The 18,674-nt window shown below is 37.9% G+C and overlaps 1 protein-coding gene and 1 long non-coding RNA gene across 2 annotated transcripts in view; one reads left to right on the forward strand and one right to left on the reverse strand.

Annotated features, from left to right (window-relative positions):
• Positions 1-1,560: 1,560 nt before the first annotated feature.
• LOC111869766 lies at positions 1,561-2,999 on the reverse strand. The gene is made up of 2 exons (XR_002843723.2): positions 2,915-2,999; positions 1,561-2,121 (listed from the first exon to the last, which is right to left on the reverse strand). It is a non-coding gene; the product is annotated as an uncharacterized LOC111869766 (long non-coding RNA).
• Positions 3,000-3,310: 311 nt separating this feature from the next.
• LOC111869769 (alkyldihydroxyacetonephosphate synthase) overlaps positions 3,311-18,674 on the forward strand; it is a 38,382-nt gene continuing 23,018 nt past the window's right edge. The window contains exons 1-3 of the mRNA XM_023861525.2: positions 3,311-3,735; positions 8,942-9,028; positions 9,607-9,743. Of these exons, the coding sequence (XP_023717293.1) occupies positions 3,521-3,735; positions 8,942-9,028; positions 9,607-9,743 (439 nt within the window). The 5' untranslated portion in view covers positions 3,311-3,520. The remainder of the gene's footprint in view (positions 3,736-8,941; positions 9,029-9,606; positions 9,744-18,674) is intronic.

Raw genomic sequence — 18,674 nt, forward strand, 5'->3', positions numbered from 1 at the left:
AAAGAAAAGCAGCCTTACTTACTTATTGTCAAAATGGTCGGCATTGCAGTTTTCTGTGACGAAACTGACATTAGGTTTTCTAGAACACATGACAATATTACTAATATAGTGTGTTCTAAACAGTTGTAAAACTATTATTTGGTATTTTTTTTACTATAATTTTTTTCTTAGAATGGAATCGTAGTAAGAAGCAACTGGCTGTCTACAATTATATAAAAAAATCTAAATTAAATTGGAAATAAAGTCAGTTGTGAGATTTTGTATATCACTTCAGTCTGAAGATTTTACGCAGTTTTATGCTGCTACTGTTACTATTATTTCTGTTTATTTCTACTTACTCCTGCTGACTTTGTAATTGGCCTCTGGGCAACTAAGTTTAAACATAAGCAAAAAAGAATTGAATTATTTTGATGATCTTCAATAGGAACAATATTGATGAAACAGAGGTTATTAATTTTGAGCAGGTGTATGCTTATATTAATTCAGTGACTGGTTTACAGAAGGTTCACCATCATACTTAGTAATACTCATATGTAACACAACTTACTAGTGTCAGTACCGCACTTATGCAGTGTCATGACACTGCCATAACTTAGTAATGACTTACTATCTTTAGTGATGTTAATGCGCTATATTGGGAGCCAGGACAGCACAGTCAGTATAGTGACTTGCTACAGGCTGGATGACCGAGGGGTAGGAGTTCAAGTCCTGGTAGGGTGAAGAATTTTCTCCACATTATCCAGACCAGTTTTGGGGCCCACCCAGCCCACTATTCAGTGGGTACCAGGGGCCCTTTCCCTGGGGTAAAGCAGCTGGGGTGTGAAGCTCACCACTCACCTCCAACTAGTGCTGAGGTCAAGAAAATGTGGATCTATACATCCACTCCCCCATACACCTTCATCTCCTAATGCTTAATTAGTTAAGCACAGGGACAACTTTACCTTTAATTTGTTGTATCAGTGATGTGACAGAAACACAGTACAAATATGTGATTGTAATTAATAATGTTATACATCTATATCATTGTATGTGTATAGTTCAACGGTAATTTTAATACATCTCCTTGAGTAGAAAGATTTCTTGCCATTTAAAATTGTGACTGTCACATTTTTACAATTTGATTACTCATATTCAACTTTGGTCCACATTAGATTATGTAATTCATCAAAATTTCTACCTTTGGCGCATGAATCCAATTCAGTAAGAATTTCACAAACTTCTTCAGCTATAAAATTCATGTTATGCCACCGCTGCAACAGGTATACTAAAATGGGTAACTAGCTTTCTTCCATTTATTCCATAACATTCAAGTTGAAAGAGGACATAGTCTTATTAAAAATTCACTGAATAGTCCAAGACAGAAGCATGTATCAGTGGGAAGCAAAGTTAGGGAACTTTACATTATAGGTAGCCTACTTCCATTTGCACATAAATATATCAAAGTGTTGGCTCATGAACTGAACTGGCTCCAGCAAGGCCTTGACAGAAAGTGGATAAAGTTTATTAGTTACTATCTCCAGTTCTCAGAATGTTTATGAGGGAATATATTTTGCTTTGGAGTGTAGCTAATGTTGTAATAGTTTGTTCTTTGTCTCAGACAGCTATTATGCTTGACTGTTGTGTGACACTGTCCTTTTTATAATGTATCAAAGAAGATGAGTGACTAATAGTTTTATTTTATGAACTGGGTTGGCTATAACCCTTATGTATGATTTTTAATAACATCTTTTATCCAGTTGTATTTTAAAGGTAGGATTTTTCAGCAAAAGAAAGTTTATTTTCATATGGAATAAAGTCATCCCTATGTACCAAAGATACAGAATGTATTCTTTGAAATGCACGCCTACATCCTGTTTATATGGCTCTCATAATAGTCACTGCTACATGACACAAAATTTGGCCAGTTCCTGCATCCCATTTCCATTGGTACAGACAGGTTCAATCTCCTCGACATCCCTGGCTCTGATTAGTTATTTCTCTTGTTCCCCATAGGTTGATACCTTCTCCCTTCTTGTATAGCCTATCCACATTGAAACTTGACTCACACCTGGAGGTAGCAAGCTTCCTCCAAATATCTGTAGTCACCGACAAGACATTATGGTATCACAAGCCAGAAGACAGCTGAAACAAGGAGATGAAAGAGCAGGTTTGTGTTGTTCTACCGTCAGACATTTGCATAGCCACCATGCTGGAGGAGCTGTTGGGGTTGCTCGTGTACTTAATATTGTGCTGTTCCATTCACTGAGAACAGAACATCTGTTTTTCACAGAGTAACATCTTATCATCCTGCCTCAGTACACATGAATGAAGTGAATCAAAATAGGTAAGTCAAAAGTGAAATTTTAAGAACATTGGAAATTCTTTGAAATTTGCTATGTTCTTTGAAACACACACCTTTAATATAGAATGATTTGATTACACCATCCAGCGTTTTGAGTCACACTGGACGGTGTAATAAAATCATTCAACAGTATGGACTAGAATGAATAAAGTTAAACACTCATTTAATTTTTTTCAAAATAAGTGAAATACATTGCAGAAACCTGTTTCTATGTATTTGTACTGAGAAAATGAACATAATTTTGTTACTTCTTAACCATAGCAATACAGTTTCTTTTCTTCAGGTACTTTGCTGTGGAAAGAAAAGATTGTGTAAAGTAATGTAAACTGCTATTCACCATGTATGTCTGAAATGTAAGATATTTTCGATATAAATTAGGCAAAAACATTAAAAAAGAAGTCTGAATCAGCAAAAATCTTTTCATTTTACAACGTAAGAGAACCAACCAGATATGTATCTGTGCCAGTTTTTGTGCAAGAGAACATCTGGAACCGTAAGTATACATCAGATTTTTATAATGTGTCTCATTCTATGTTGGGACAAGAAGATTGAAGGTTTGGAAACTGTCCTCACCATTATTATGTGTTTCTTTCTTGCAACAAATATATACACAGTTCTAGGACAATGATTCTTAGACAGTGTGAACGGATTATTTAATTTATTTACAGTTTTCTTTAAATTTCCTTCAAATAGCACCTCAATTATCCTCATGAGGCTGAGTGGACCCCGCTCCAGACCTACTACTACTCAGAAAATCTGGTAGCTCCGGGAATCGAACCTGTGACCTCTGGATCTGTTGGCAGGAACTTCGACTGCTCCGACTGCTAGACAGCAGATCAACACGATTATGTAATTAGCGACATATACGTTAGAGGTCAGGCCAGTCTACAAATAATCGACTGTAGAACAGTCGATATTCCTAGCGTATCCCTGGTCGATATGCTGTGGGAAAGTGTATGAACGTGTATGAATCAGTCAAAGTGGTCAAGGTCGTCGAGCGTCATCGAGGTGATCGAGGTAGCAGACCGTAGCGCGTTGTAGTAGAGTGGTACTATATGGCAGATGCTGGCTACGAAGGGTTTACGTTTTGGGGGAGTGGTAGTAGTAGTGTGAGGAGCGACTTAGTAGAACGTGTTTGTGCAAGTTAGTGCTCATATTTTGTTCCTATAAATCTTGCCAATGTCTGCAGACGATAGACTTAAAGTAGTCGCCCGGCATCTGGGTGTTGGGAAGAATGTTTTTCATACATCGATTGCAATGCAGTTGTGCTCTTCTGAAAACAAGACCTCAGATACAGCTCAAGGGGGCGTAGTGCTTCCACAGATTGGGCCATCAAGCGACGCTCGGAAACCACGAAGAAGTAAACCGGTTAAGAGTGTTATTCCTAAGAACAGGTACGGATTTCTACCCAGTATTTGTGTTGGTTTGGGCAGCATTCTCTTTTGTAAATTTGTTATCAGTTTTGGTAAGGCGTTCAACTATAACTTTATCTTTTTATTATGTCTGCTCCTGACATGTGTACCATCCCAGAGTTACATAATAAATGGTGTTTAAAGAGTGCTGATACTGCCTCATGCGGGGGGAGGTTCACACCGCCGACCGAAGAGCAGGTATCTTGGGCTGAGACTTGTCGCGAGTTTCTTCAGCCTTTCTAGAGAAGTGCCGGTATGTTACGTCTTATTAGGGCCTTCCTTACTTCCAAGTGAGCCTCTTATCACAGAATAGAATGTTGTTAGGTTGGAAAATCTGAAATATATAGGTGGTGATGATAATATTGACATGAATCCGGAGAAAGCGGTTGTTAGGATATGAACTATTTCAAGACAAATTCTAATTATGGGTCTTTGTAATGACAGTGTTATTCCAGGTTTCTGAGCTTTGAGCTTTTTTTCTTTCTGTTTTGAGCAATTGGATGTATTTGGTTGCTCAGAAGAGAAGATTCTGTCATTAACAGTATGGGCAAGGAAGTAATTATAGCTTGCTCTAAGATATTATTTCAGCCTTCTACCCACTGAAAGTACTGAAGTTTATGATCATAAGCTAACTGTATACATGAATGTTTTAATGTTAATTATCTAAACATGGTGGCTGAAGAAGTGAGCATTACTTTCCCTGTGTGCTCATATGCAAAGGTGAAACAGGATATTATCTAAGCCCTAGATCACGAAGACATAAGGGCCATGGATGTAAATATCCATGCATTTTAAATGTCTGAACTAGATGGAGCTGCGTATAGCCTACAAGCTTCAGCTGTTGCATCTCCAGGTTAAGAGATTATAGTACCCATTGAGTAAGAACCTGGAGTCATTTTGAATGTACTTGGGAACAAGAAGTCGCAGTGTTCTTGTGAGTGAACTGGATATATTATATCAGGCATGTCACTTCACTGAGCCACTACTGGACACCTTGCATATTTCTTGTGTATGTCATAACCGAGACATTATTTAGTATAGTAACCTCCTGGTTATTTAGTATACAAGCATCTGGAATTCTCATGCAGCCAGGAGAAATTTCAAAAGAAAATTAGGATTCTGACGATGGTGTATGCTGTACAGAACTATCAGGCTTATTTTGGACTCTGTCCAATGTCTGGTATTCATTCATTCATCAGTAATCTGTCAGACGACAGGTCCGCAGTCTCTTCCAAAACAGTTCCTCCATTTAATGCGATCTAGAGCTTTCTCCTTCAAATAAGAATATCCTCTTCTATCCCCAAAGTCATCCAGCATCTTCTTACGTCTTCTTCCTAGTCTTCTGGTCACTTCTATCTGCCCTTCTATCTTTCTCTTTATTTCGTGTAGGATATTCCTCTACTCACTAACTCTAAATAACACTTCTTCATTTCTCCCATAATTGGTCCAACTGATCTTCTCCATCCTTCTCCAACACCACATTTGGTATCTCTGTTTTTGGAAAGAGACTATCCAGGAAAAGTGATAATGTGGTAGTTTTTCCATTTGCTTTCCACATCGCAGTACAACAGCCATTCAAAAACTCTGGTCACGCCTGTTGCTATATGAACTTGAACCATCTTGAGCATCATTTGCTCTGTGCTTCAAGTCGCTGTTGATGACACTGCTAGTCTGGTATATAGAAGACAAAAAACCACAATGTTTCAGAGACTGGTTCTGTCTCCATCCTCAGGTGGATGGGGCAGGATAAACCTACTCAGTTGGGCCCGTTAGAAAGAGCTACACTAGCTCTGTACATCTCTGAAGTTACTTGAAAAACAAGTTTCAGTGTGCATATGTTCAACCACCATTCAGTAGTTCTCTCATCCTCGAGAACTACTGCTCATGCTTCCTTATGCAGGTGTCATTACAATTGTAGTGATCTGTGATTACATTATATACTATTTGGATTTGTTAGATCCCCCCCCAGTGAGTGCATCCTGTTGTGTATTATATATTTGTTTTGTTGAAAGCCGTTACAACACAGCAATTACACATCTTATAATTAGCATGCAGTTCAATAGCTAAGAAGTTTTTAAGTTTATTTACGTGATTATGGCTTCTTGAAAGCCAAAACATGTAGTAAAGTACTACTTGATACTACAGATATATATATTATTAATTGTGATGGCTTTCAATAAAATAAATTGTTAAGATTATGTTACAATGCAACCAAAATCCATCATTCCTCGATCTACTTTCTCACCTAAGAAGAATACTATGCAAGATTTGGCTTTGGAGCAGAAAATGAAAGTATGTAAAAGATCAGACCTCTTTCGTGTTTTTTGAAAGTTTTTCTTATACAAACAGCAGATTCATGTATCCAGAATACCAGAGTTCTCACACCTGCTGGATAACAGAGTTCACTAGAATAACAAATCGCAGTGAAAATAAACATTGTAAGTTCAAAGCAGTCATAATGCAGATAAATGTTTACTGTTATATTGCCCGCAGATACCCAGTAATTATACACACAGAACTTTTTAACTTAACTGAGTCCTTGTTGCTGCAGAGATTCTTATCATGTCAATGCAGGCTTCATGCCTTGGCGATTTCATTTTTAATTTGATCGCCCTAATGAGATTTGGTGAAGAGTACAACATAAGAAGCTCCTTGCCATGTCATTTTCTTCAGCCACTTCTTATTTTTTCTACCTTAGATCCAAACATATTCTTCTCTTTATTCTTAATTATTCTCATCCTTGAACTGCCCTTGGCTTGAGAGACCAAGTTTTACATTTTTTTTTGAGGGAGGGGTGGATTACTGCATGATACAGTCAGTAAGTAGACTGTATGGGGTCAGGCAGTATGATGAGATGGAAAGAATTTGGAACAAAATCATTTTGGCCTAATTGAGACACTTTTTCAGCATTTTCCTGGATGGACTGAGGAAAACCATGAAAATACCTCAGTCAGGATAACTAGTGCCCCAGCTGAAATTTGAAGTGAGCACCTCCCAAACACAAGTCTAGAGCCTTAATTGCTGCACCTACTTACTTAGTTGTGCATGGAAAATAATAGGTGAAATTACTGTTTTGTATGTAACTAAATCCATAGAAGGAGCCAGGATAGTGTAGTCGGTATAGCGACAGGCTGTGGGATGGATGACCAAGGAGTTGTCAAATCCCTGCAGGGTCAAGAATTTTCTCCACATCATCCAGACCGGCTTTGAGGCCCGCCCAGCCTCTTATCCAATGGGTACTGGGGGACTTTTTCCACAGGAGTGAAGCGGCCGGAGCGTGGAGCTAACCATTCACCTTCAATTAGTGCCGAGGTCAAGAAGACGTGGATCTATACATCCACTTCCCCATACGCCTTCATGGGGTAGTGCTTAATTAGTTAAGCACAGGGAAGACCCATTTTAATATTATGTCATGTAGACCCGTTGATAGGCAATGACCACAAAATAAAAAACTAAATGACATTTAGTAGGAAACGACCTGTAAATATCAACAGAGGAACGGTGTTTTCTGTGTGGATCTTGCCAAGATGTTATAAGCAGAACAGTTAGTGAGGAGTGAGTTCAGTCAGTTGAGTTGAGTGAGTTGGTTGGTGAGTGACTAGGTTAGTCAGTCAGAGACCTGCTCAGGTTCAGTTGTTTTGAGTTGTTGCTCTGAGAAGCTGGTAGCTGAGGCTGGGGATAGTTTGGGAAGTGAGAGGAAAGGGAATGTCCGCTGTTGGAAGCCACTACCGAGCGATGGCTAGTGAAGAGATTGCTATGGGCACTGGTGTGTGTGTGTAATAGTGAACTGTAACTTGTAGTCATGCACTGTATCAAAGAGTCCAATAAATCCGTTAATCAGTCCAAAACCTGTCTGTAGTCACAATCATACATATGGCAATATTATTCTTCCACCTGTGTCTAGGTCTTCCTTGTTGTTTCTTCTGTTCAGGTTTTCCAATTAAAATTTTTTATGCACTTTTGCTTGTGTCTTGTGTATGCTATATGCCCTGGCTGTCTCACCCTCTTTTACTTCACCATTCTAATTATATTTGACGAGGAGTACAAGTTAGGAAGCTCGTCATATGCATTTTTATCTGGCCTCCTGTTGTTCATCTTAGGTTTAAATATTCTCCTCAGAATTCTGTTATGAAACATCTGTAGTCTGTGTTCTTCCCTTAATATGAGAGACAAAGTTTCATAACCATACAAAACTACAGATATTTCATTCTTATATGTAGGAAATGGAAAGATAGAAGTTTCCGAAAGGCACGTTAGGAAAAAATCTCCACATCTGATCTACAAACTGTTAAGATAATATTTTTAGTAAAATGGAAAGTAACAAAATAGAGACCATAGAAATTATTTTGGTTGTGGAGAATGATCTGCAAAGGCCAGTCTTCATAACCATAAATTCTGAATGGCAAATCCTTTTACTGTTAATTTTTCTTATCCCTGTATTGAGCAGTTTCTTGGTTCTTAAAGATTAAGCAGTAACTTAGTGTATGTATTTGTCATGGAAGTTGGCAAAGTGACATTTTTCTGGGATTGAGTTTAGTTGCTTTCTTCTGGATTTGAGTTTAGTTGCTTTCTTCTGGCTTTGAGTTTAGTTGCTTTCTTCTGGCTTTGAGTGTAGTTGCTCTCTTCTGGGTTTGAGTTTAGTTGCTCTCTTCTGGGTTTGAGTTTAGTTGCTCTCTTCTAGGTTTGAGTTTAGTTGCTCTCTTCTGGGTATGAGTGTAGTTGCTTTCTTCTGGGTTTGAGTTTAGTTGCTTTCTTCTGGCTTTGAATGTTTCTTCTGGGTATGAGTTTAGTTGCTTTCTTCTGGGTATGAGTTTAGTTGCTTTCTTCTGGGTTTGAGTTTAGTTGCTCTCTTGATTTATTTAGAGATACTTTTTCATAGAGGTAGGATATATTGCATTGACTGACAGCAAGTTTTTAAATATGAATTAGGAAAGGAAGGGGAAGGAAGCAGTGTGGCCCGCTGCAAGGTGCTATCTGCACATTTGCCTGAAGAGCCTGATTGAGGATCAGGATTAACCTCCTTGGAGATGAGGCTCAGATACAGGCGTGCTGGCCAGTACACCACGCCATTTTGGTGTTTTGTGCTTAATTTTGAATGTTGTGTGTCTGATGTACCTAATAATTTTGTCTCTTCTTTACAGTTTTTTTTTCCCATAATTCAAAATATAGTTACGTACTTTCTTTTCAGGCAGGAGTTGCTAAAATGGAATGGTTGGGGATACAAGGATTCAAAGTTTGTTGTGGAAAATGGGATAGTTAGTTTCACAGGAAATCGGTACGTAATTTTGTTATAAATACAGTAGAATCCTGATTATCCAATGTTGTTTATCCATGAACTTTTTTATGAACGCTCACAAACTTGAGGTGTGCCGATTAAGTTTGATTAGTGCTTCTGTCTGGAAACAACTTGAGAACTGCAGGACTGATTTTCACAAAATTTTATATTGGAAAATTTCACGAGGCAGTATGGAGCCATTTCAGTTTTTATTTTGGCTGGACAATTTTAATATCCATTTTATATGAAGACCTACATGCATTTCTGCACATATACGTATCTCAAATGTAACTTGATGAGTAATTGTTATCTTACATTCATTACATTCCTCCCCAAGTGTAATGGTTTTCTATATAACTGAAGGGATGCATACATTTCCAAATCTATGTATTCAACAACCATCATGTTATCCTGTTTATTATAATTATTATTATTGTTATTATTATTTGTGTGTCTTTTCCACTTCATTAACATGGATAATCAATAGTATCCTCTAATTTGTTTAATAATGAAAAAAAAAATGTATTCATGTGTTAAAACTAACAAGAATTCTAAGATATTGTTCTGTCTCTTGCTAGGTATGCCATTGGCAATCTGTCTCTTCCTTACTTTACTGAGTGGGTCTTGGAAAAATTTGATGTTGATCTGAATTCTGGAAAAATTGCTGACCCTGTGCCTAAACAAGATAATTTCCCATCACCCATTGTGGACGCAGGTACTGTTCAATTTCATAGTTAAGATATAATTTCAGAGAGTTCTTTATTGATTATTAGTACACGCGAAGTCTAGTATTAATAAATTTCTGGACTTCGTCTGTTCACATTGTTTTGGTATCTGGTCTTTTCTTGTCCTCAAGTGCAGAGTGCCTGCTTTATTGGGTTTCTTAGCAAGAGCTGATCTCAGTCACCGGACAGCCAAAGTTGAATGGGAGCAGATCAGGTCCAGAAATACTGTGTTCTGTTTTGGAATATTGCATGGTGGACAGAGTCCATAAATTTAATTATACTGAATGTAGTGCACAACCATGCCACAGCTCAGGCAGTTAATCGCTGGCTTCCAACTGCGGCAGCCCAGGTTAAATCCCAGGTTAGGTCATGTGGGATTTGTGGTGGACAGAGTTGCACTGGGGTAGATTTTCCCTGAGCACTTCAGTTTCCCCTGCCAGTTCTCGTTCCACCCACTGCTCCATACTCACCGATCATCTGTGGATGGTACAGTGGGCCATTTAGTGGCCAGTATGCCAACTGGGTTCAGTCTCACCTCACCTGACAAAACAAAAAAATGTATAGTATACCATCATCAGGATCAACTTATTAAATTGCCCATCACATTTTTTGCCATCTGTTGGTATTGTGCTGTAGCTTGTGCTTCATAAAGTGAATTCTTTCATCAGTATGGCATCTGAAGCTAGAGACCCATCAACAAAAGTTGTTGATGGTAGAAATATATATATATATGTTTTTTTATTCACCATGTAAGTATTTTCCCCAGTATAACATGCGTCATTGAAAAATTTACCAGCACTACACTTGTTTTAATATAATAATAATAATGAGTTTTTAATGGGAAAATTTATAATATGTGTAAAATTTGTAGTGTTATTTTGTGGTAAAGTTTCTGTGGATATGTGGTCTTGTAATGTTTCTTATATTGACACTAAAGCTGCTTGTATGTATATTTTGACATGATCAGATTCTTCCCTTTGCGGATGACAGAATCGTGGGCAGCATGTATAAACAAAAAGCTCAGTGATGGGTATGAAGTAAACTCCTGTTAACTTAGTTTTAAGTGTAAGCTTTATATGTTCAAAAATATAACTGCAGAGATAGTAGTAATGATGCCGTGTAGTTTGGTAGATAGGTACCAGTGTTTCAGAGGAACTTATGGTCTCCGACTTCAGGGTAGAACTCACTCTTCAGCTCTGAAGATGGAGGCAACACATCCTCCAAGATTTCATTAATAGTCATATGGTGTCAGATCCCAGAACATAGTCTTAGTCATATTGGCTTTTGTGAAAACATGACATATTGGTTTAAAAGATATTAGTAAGATTCAAACCATCTGTGCACTGACATCATAATACTATTGCTGACAATTTTCCTTATTGCATAGAGAAAGCAGGATATAAGTTAAGAATTACAATGCATATAAACACATATTTCCATTAAAAGGAGACAACATATTTTATAACGTTCTGAAATTAGAGTAATCTCTAGAAAAATGACTGATTAGAACAAAATTAACATTAATTTCCAGAGCTAATCATTTATTTGCTAACAGACTGTGTTACCTTGACATATTTTCTGGAAATAAAATGTTGTCAGACATTTTGCAGGAAGATTTTTCTATGCCTTAAATATTTCTTCCTCTGCCAAATATTTAAAAGGAGTTCCGGGTGGCCTGTTATCATGTTATATAGATTATTAGTCATCTGGACCTATAATAATACTATTGTTATTTATTTTATTCACATGAAGAATTTGTTACCTAGGCACAAATTATGTTTACATCATGTTTACATTCATAGTTTTGCAATATTGTCATGTGTGTAATTCTTGACTTTCAGTATTTCATACACGAGTCATGGGTTTTTTTTTATCTGTTTCCATACCAAATTCCACTTACCTAGCTGCAGTAGGAGTGTTTGCATAGTTGCTGTGTTGTCATTTGCATTCTGTAAATAATTGAGTAAGAAGTTGATATAAGTGGCATTAATGTTGCTCTGGTGCTCACAGCTCACATGTTTACACATCTGCCATGATGTAAGTACATGACTACAGGAAATTAAAAAGTGTAAAGTTGACATGCTTTCACATAGTCCAATGCTCATTCCAAGTTCTTTCAGAATTGCTTATATTTGAAAAAAGGGGGGGGGGAGCAATGTTTTTTCATAAGCTTACCATTTTCCTTACAGAAGGATTGTGGGTTACAAAATCTACTAAAAGTGTCTACTAAATTACTTGATATAATTACTGTACATGTAATATAATTTATTCCAGGATTAATATGGCTGATTCTCCTGTTGTAGTGCTGGGTTTTGTCCATAACTTTTTGTGTTGAAATGTGACACTTATATTTTGTGCAACATTTTTCAGTTAGAATTTTATTTAATCAAATACAAGGGAATTTATTCCCTATGTAGTATAGTACATTTACCATTGATTAGCTTCCTTGATAATAGATTTGTATCTGCAGTATCAACATCAGTAGTAGGTTTGAAACCACATCTAGAGAATCTGTGTATTGCAAATTAGTCTGTTTTTAAATGTGATACAGTTTTCTCATACTTGTAGAAAAATATTATAATTCTTCAAAGAATATTTCTGGAAATGTGTTCATTACCACCCTCGTCATTAGTGCCTGCCTTATTGATTACTTTGTTTAAGGAATGTTTAGTTAGTTTCACCGAGACATCATTTAGATGAGCTCGTTCACTGAATATTTTGACTTATTATTATGTATTTGCAAACAGGTGATAAGCCTTATCACCACTTTTTTTACTTGTGCAGGATATAATTGTATGCTCAAGGCCTTAACAGTTTTTTTTTTCTTGGCACTACAGCCCCAGTGGGCCTAGGCCTACCTCCATGAACTTCTCCATTCACTTCGGTTTTTCTAGATCTTACACATTCGGTAGGACTCCTTGGGCGGGTGATCAGCTCGTTGCAAGGCCACTAACTGTACACAAACACAGAAAAACGCACACACACAAACTAAACATCCATGCCCTGAGTGGGATTCGAACCCACGATCCCGGTTTCCAAGGGAGCGAAGACAGTACATGCCTTAGACCGCTCGGCTACCGTGACCAGTGGCCTTAACGGTTACATTTTTATTATTCAAGTACACCGTTAAAAGATACAGTTGTGTTGTTTATTAAAACTGCTTTATTTTATCTTTTACCTTCACCATTGCTGACTTCAATGCATCAAGGTTTTGTGACAGGATATTTGTTTACAGTTTGCATATTTATTATTGTCTGTGTCTCACCATGGTACCTCTTGTTTATAGGTATGCATAATGTTAATACCTTGTGGGTAACCCTTGCTGTATCTTTCATATTCTAAAATCTTTGTTTATTTGTGATGACATATGAGAGACTGAGATAAGAAGTGTTGACCAAATTAAACAGTAATAAAAGTTCAAGCAAGGAATTTCTTGATGAAGTAAGTGACTATCAACTTCATAAAATTTACTGCTTCATGAAGTTCTGGATTCAGTTTACCCTTACAGGCCTGACTCGTTCCACATGCTGCTGACTGTGGCTATCATAACTTCAGTTCATATTGGTTTTTCTTTGTCCCTGGAAATAAATTTAGTTTGAAGATATTTAGTGCTAGTCAAGTAACGCTTGTTTGCAAATGTTCGAACACAAAAGAAGTATATTGAAGATACATTCAGCAGTATTGTAAATTAGTTGTCCATTGTGCGATTATGCCGCTGATGAGGACTTCCAGGGGTCTAAACTTGAGGGATGTCACACAGAATGAATTATAAAAAGAAGAGAGCGTAGTCGGTATAGCGACTGGCCATGGACTGGCCGACCAAGGGGTCGGAATTTGAGTCCTGTTAGGGTCAAGAATTTTCACTTCTCCAATCATCAAGACCGGCTCTCGGGTCCACCCAATCTCCTATAGAATGGGTACCAGGAGCTCTTTCCCCTGGGGTTAGAGCATCCAGGGCATGAAGATGACCACTCACCTCCAACTACTGCCAAGGTCAAGAAAATGTGTATCTATACATCCACTCCCTCATACGTCTTCATGACATAATGCTTAATTAACATTTTTAGTTAATAATATTCTTGTCCAAATTAATTGCATTTGATTGATTTAATATTGTTTATTAGAAATAGAATGCAATGGAAAACAGTTTTAATTTCAGGTAGAACTTTAAAATAGGTCATAGCAACTTCATATTCATCCCAATATAGTGGTCATGATCATTCTTCCATAGCTCATTAAATGCTACATAACCTTACGGTTAAATCTAATTCTTCTTGTATGGCATGACAGACTAGTCGAAAGTGGCACTAAGGCAGGTTTTCTCTGAGTACTTTGTGTGCTCTGTTTTTTTACTCATCTGTCATCTGGAGGCCAGTAAAAGAGGTCATGTATTCCCTAAGTCCCAAAGATTTGAATCTCATATGACCCTAAAATTAAAAATAAATTGGAAGTTGCTTCATCCTGTTCGGTCCAGATGTCATTGATGATGTCTATTTGTTCCTTGGTCACTCCTCTGTATCAATTTGCTGTGACTGTTATTGCATCACTTTCTTCATTATAAAAGAGGAAAGCACTAGAATACAAAATGACAGCAAAGCATACTAATGTGGCCTAAGCCCAGAATTAAGAGATTGTGCATAAGGATTTTGAGTAGCCCAGTAACAGTAAGTTTTATTTATGGGTCTCTGCTAGCATGAAAGTGAACCTTATCTCTGATGAACGTTTATGTGCTATATTTGGTGCCATCTGTTTTGCAACTCCAGAAAGTGCCTGCAGAACTGCAGGTAGTTTTGTGCATCACCTGCTCTTTTGATAGCTGATGGAGGCAAGAGATTTTTCTCTTCTCTACTATCTTGAGACTGGCTCTGAGGCCCATCCAGCCTCGTACCCCAGGAAAATTATTTAATTAATTCCTGGTACTCATATTTGTTAGAGGCTGAGTCAACCACAGGGCCATAGTGCGGCCGGAAGGATTAGGTCAATTGAAAAAAATCCAATGACCTCATCGGGACTTGAACCTGCAACCTTCAGGCTTGTAGCATAGTGCCTCAACCAACTACGCTACCGTGTTCCCCCTACCCAGTTGGTACTGGGGGCTTCTTCTGCAGGACTAAAGCAGCCAGGGTGTTATGCTGACCGCTAGCCCCCATGTATTGCTGAGGTCAAGAGTGGTAGAGCTGTACCTCTGCTCCCCCATACTTCTGTAGGGTGTGGTGCTTAAACTTGACCTTTTTTTACTTTTATTACCCACATCTAGTTCTTGAACAATGGCTGTTTTGTATGGACAAAAATCAATTCAATGGAGAATTTATGACATATTTGGCTCTGACATAATGAGTGAGAGGGCATATTTCCATAGGATAACTTTGCAGATCTGGCTTTCTTTCATTAAACCACTTTAAGCAAGTGAAACATCGTTGAACACTCCACTGATACATTTTGTTCTCAGGATTGCTTGCTATTTTAATTTCCCAAACCCATTCTTCAAAGGTCTCGCACATCACCCAGTGTCATTTTGCATGCACACCTGCTAACTGGAAACACGTGTCTTCCCTTGTTTCTGACAAACCCTGATCTATAAGCATGATACATGTGCAAGAGTGGAATCAGAAGTTTCTGAATGGAAGATGATTCATAAAGTCTGTCTGCTGTGTGAAGCATAGTATGTCATACATTATGTAGACAACCTTGTGGAAGAAAGGTTGTGCGTAAGCATGTTTGGACTTCTCACCAACAGCTGTGTACTGGAAGTACTGGTAACCTCCTAATGATGTCATGGTCTAAGTCAATAACCGATGATGTTACACTCTTGTTGCCTTTGCAGATATAATATATTTATAGAGATTTCACACAAGTATGCTGCCTCCCACTCATATGTACAAATATGGCTAACTGCTTATTGGAATCGTGTGTAACAATCAGCAGATCGTTTAACATTGGTCACTACGTTTGCAGAAAACTGGACAGCCATTTCTGATCCTGAAGAGACTTTAAGCAGTTGCCCTAAAATGTTCTATGAAAAAAGATACACATAAGAAGTTAATGTCATGGTTTTTAGTGGTAAAGAATCTAGCAGAAATGAGAATTACCTATTAAGGATAATAATATATATACATAAGTTAATACTTTTAATGATCTAGGACATAGTCTTAGTTTATGAATGAGATATTATCTCATAGTCTTAAATGCAGTTTCTCAGAAAGAAACATAACACTTTCACAGATTACATACAAATTACAAAATATGTAAATAACATTAAAGCCTGTTCTTTCCTCTGAACATCAGTCTGTCACACATGATGTCATCTACTGAAAGAAATGCTATTCTAAGTGATTCTCGTCAGCTGTTACAGTTTTAATATGAATGTGCCAAGGTAATCTGACCGCTTCTGTGGTCTAATGGTCAGAGTTCCTGGCTACAGATCCAGAGGTCCCGGGTTCGATTCCCGGTGCTATCAGATTTTCTGAGAAGTCGTGGGTCTGGAACGGGGTCCACTCAGCCTCGTGAGGATAATTAAGGAGCTATTTCAAGGAAATAGCGGCTACGGTCTAGAAAACCTAGATTAACGGCCGTGGGGAACCATTATGCTGACCATGTGACATCCTATATCCACAAAACTTGGCACTAACTTCGCTGACAAGCAGCAGTTGCTCGGTCGGTATAGTTCTCTTGCGGACTACAGACCACGGAGTATTTTTTATGTGCCAAGGTAGTCTAATTGGATTATGGCGTGCAGTGGGTTAAGACATGGAGGAATTTAAATTTATAAAACACCTTGTTACATTATATGTGAACTGTAAGAATATTGATATGCATTTCACTAGACTGTACATTACACAGTATTTAACATCAAATAAAGACATAATGACAGAATTAAAAATTTTGCCAAATTATACCATTCTGCATAGTGTTTTTACTTTATTATTTGTGGGTTGTCTAACAGTGCTGTCAGCTCAGACTGCAAAGCGTTGAATGATAGGTTGATTAGCGAATAATGAGTCTGAAAGATGTGGAAGGAGGTGGTTGTGGCTTAGTTTGAGGTAAGTGATACTATCTCAGCAGTTGCCTGGAGGGACTGATATAAACCGTGAAAAATATCTGTCAATATAGACAGTTGCCGGTCTGATGTTTGAACCCAGTACAAACTAGGAGTGCTGTACCCTCATGGCTGTGATATTTACACAGTGCAGTGGATGAAATTGAATGTATATTTTTTTTATTGCTAGTGGGGTGGGACTAAGTCCCTTGCACTGTGGTCACTTCTGGCCTATTGTACCAGCCCCAGATGATAGGTGAGGGTGATTGTGGAGCAGTTGGTGGAATGAAGATTGGCAGGGGAAACCGAAGTACTCGGAGGAAACCTGCCCCAGCGCCACTTTGTCCACCACGGATCCCACTTGACCAGACCCGGGATCGAACCCGGGCTGCCGCGGGAAGCCAACGACTAACCGCTTGAGCTATGGCGTGGCCAAAATTGAATGTAAGATATAGAACTAATGAGATCTGTTAAGATCCTTCCGCTTAAAGTATGATAAAATAGCTCTGAGAAAGAAGACGCTTAGGAAGATCTCTAAAAATTAGATTGGGCCTCTATCATATCTTCATTATTTAAAAACTGAGGGTTGTGTTGCTCATTTTTAAGTGATATGTTACAGAATATTGTATATGTGAAATTCAAGGATGTAGTGTAAAAGGTTGTGTATACTTACTGTGTTGACAAGGTATGTTAGAGTCAATTTCTGTATGTTCTGTATTCAGTTGCATGAAGCAAATAATATTTTGTGGATATACAAACTTTGTTCAAGATATATGTGTATATATGTACATGTATATAATATGTAATATGTTGGCCTCTAAAAATATGTCTGTATTTGGTATCCTTCAACTTATGAAACTTATTGTTTATGATTAAATGTTGTAAAAAACCTTGACATAAAATGTGAATTTGTGCTATAAATGTAATTTGAAATAGACATAATACATGAAGACCTGAATTTACTTTGTACTGATAAAATATCGGGGGCACGCGGTAGCGTAATTGTGTGAGCCGGCTACAAGCCGGAAGGTCGCGGGATTGAATCCCGATGAGGTCGTTGGATTTTTTTTCAGTTTATCTAATCGTTCCAACAGCACTATGTCCCGGGGGTCGACTCAACCTCTAACAGAAATGAGTACCAGGAATATTCTTGGAATGTTCTTGAGGGTAACGGGCGGCCAGTGCATAGGGCTGACAGCCTTGCCGCCATCTATGAGCCGATTGTCTAGAAAATGTGGGAATCTCAACATCTCACAACCCTATGGGCCTCCACGGCCCGTTACAGGGATACCTTTACTTTTACTTACTTACTGATAAAATATCAGATAAAAGTTATGAATATTAATGAGGTCAGTTAGACATTTCATGTGCAGGTAACCTTGTTTAAGAAAGATGATAACATCAGTTTTTTCCGTAGACACTACCTGTGGTTCTTACCGTTCAGCCTTTTTACTGAATATTAACAACATAGCACATGCTAGAAAGTACACTTTGATTTCGTTTAGCACGAGTAAGACCATAGTTCAACCGAGTATTCATGTATGCAAAGCCTTCAAGTTGTGGGATAGTGTATGTCAGACTTATTTACTGAATGTCTGAACATTGGTCACCATGTGAAATTAAAAGTTGTACCTGGTGATAAATGTCAGAATTGCAGGCTCTATGGATCTAATGCCATATACGTAGTTGGTGGGCGGGTACCAGTATCCTGGCGGAACCTGCTGTCTCTATCTTCCCAGAAGGCCATAATCTTATCAGTTTTGATTACTTATGACGCAAAATGATAATTCAGAATTTCAAAATTAAGCAAGAGTTTCCAAGAAAAATTTCACCAGACTTTAACAAACAACGATTTCCAAAAATTTATTAGTTGTTTTAAGGATCT

This window comes from Cryptotermes secundus, unplaced genomic scaffold (genome assembly GCF_002891405.2).
Source record: "Cryptotermes secundus unplaced genomic scaffold, Csec_1.0 scaffold93, whole genome shotgun sequence".
Classification (NCBI taxonomy): domain Eukaryota; kingdom Metazoa; phylum Arthropoda; class Insecta; order Blattodea; family Kalotermitidae; genus Cryptotermes; species Cryptotermes secundus.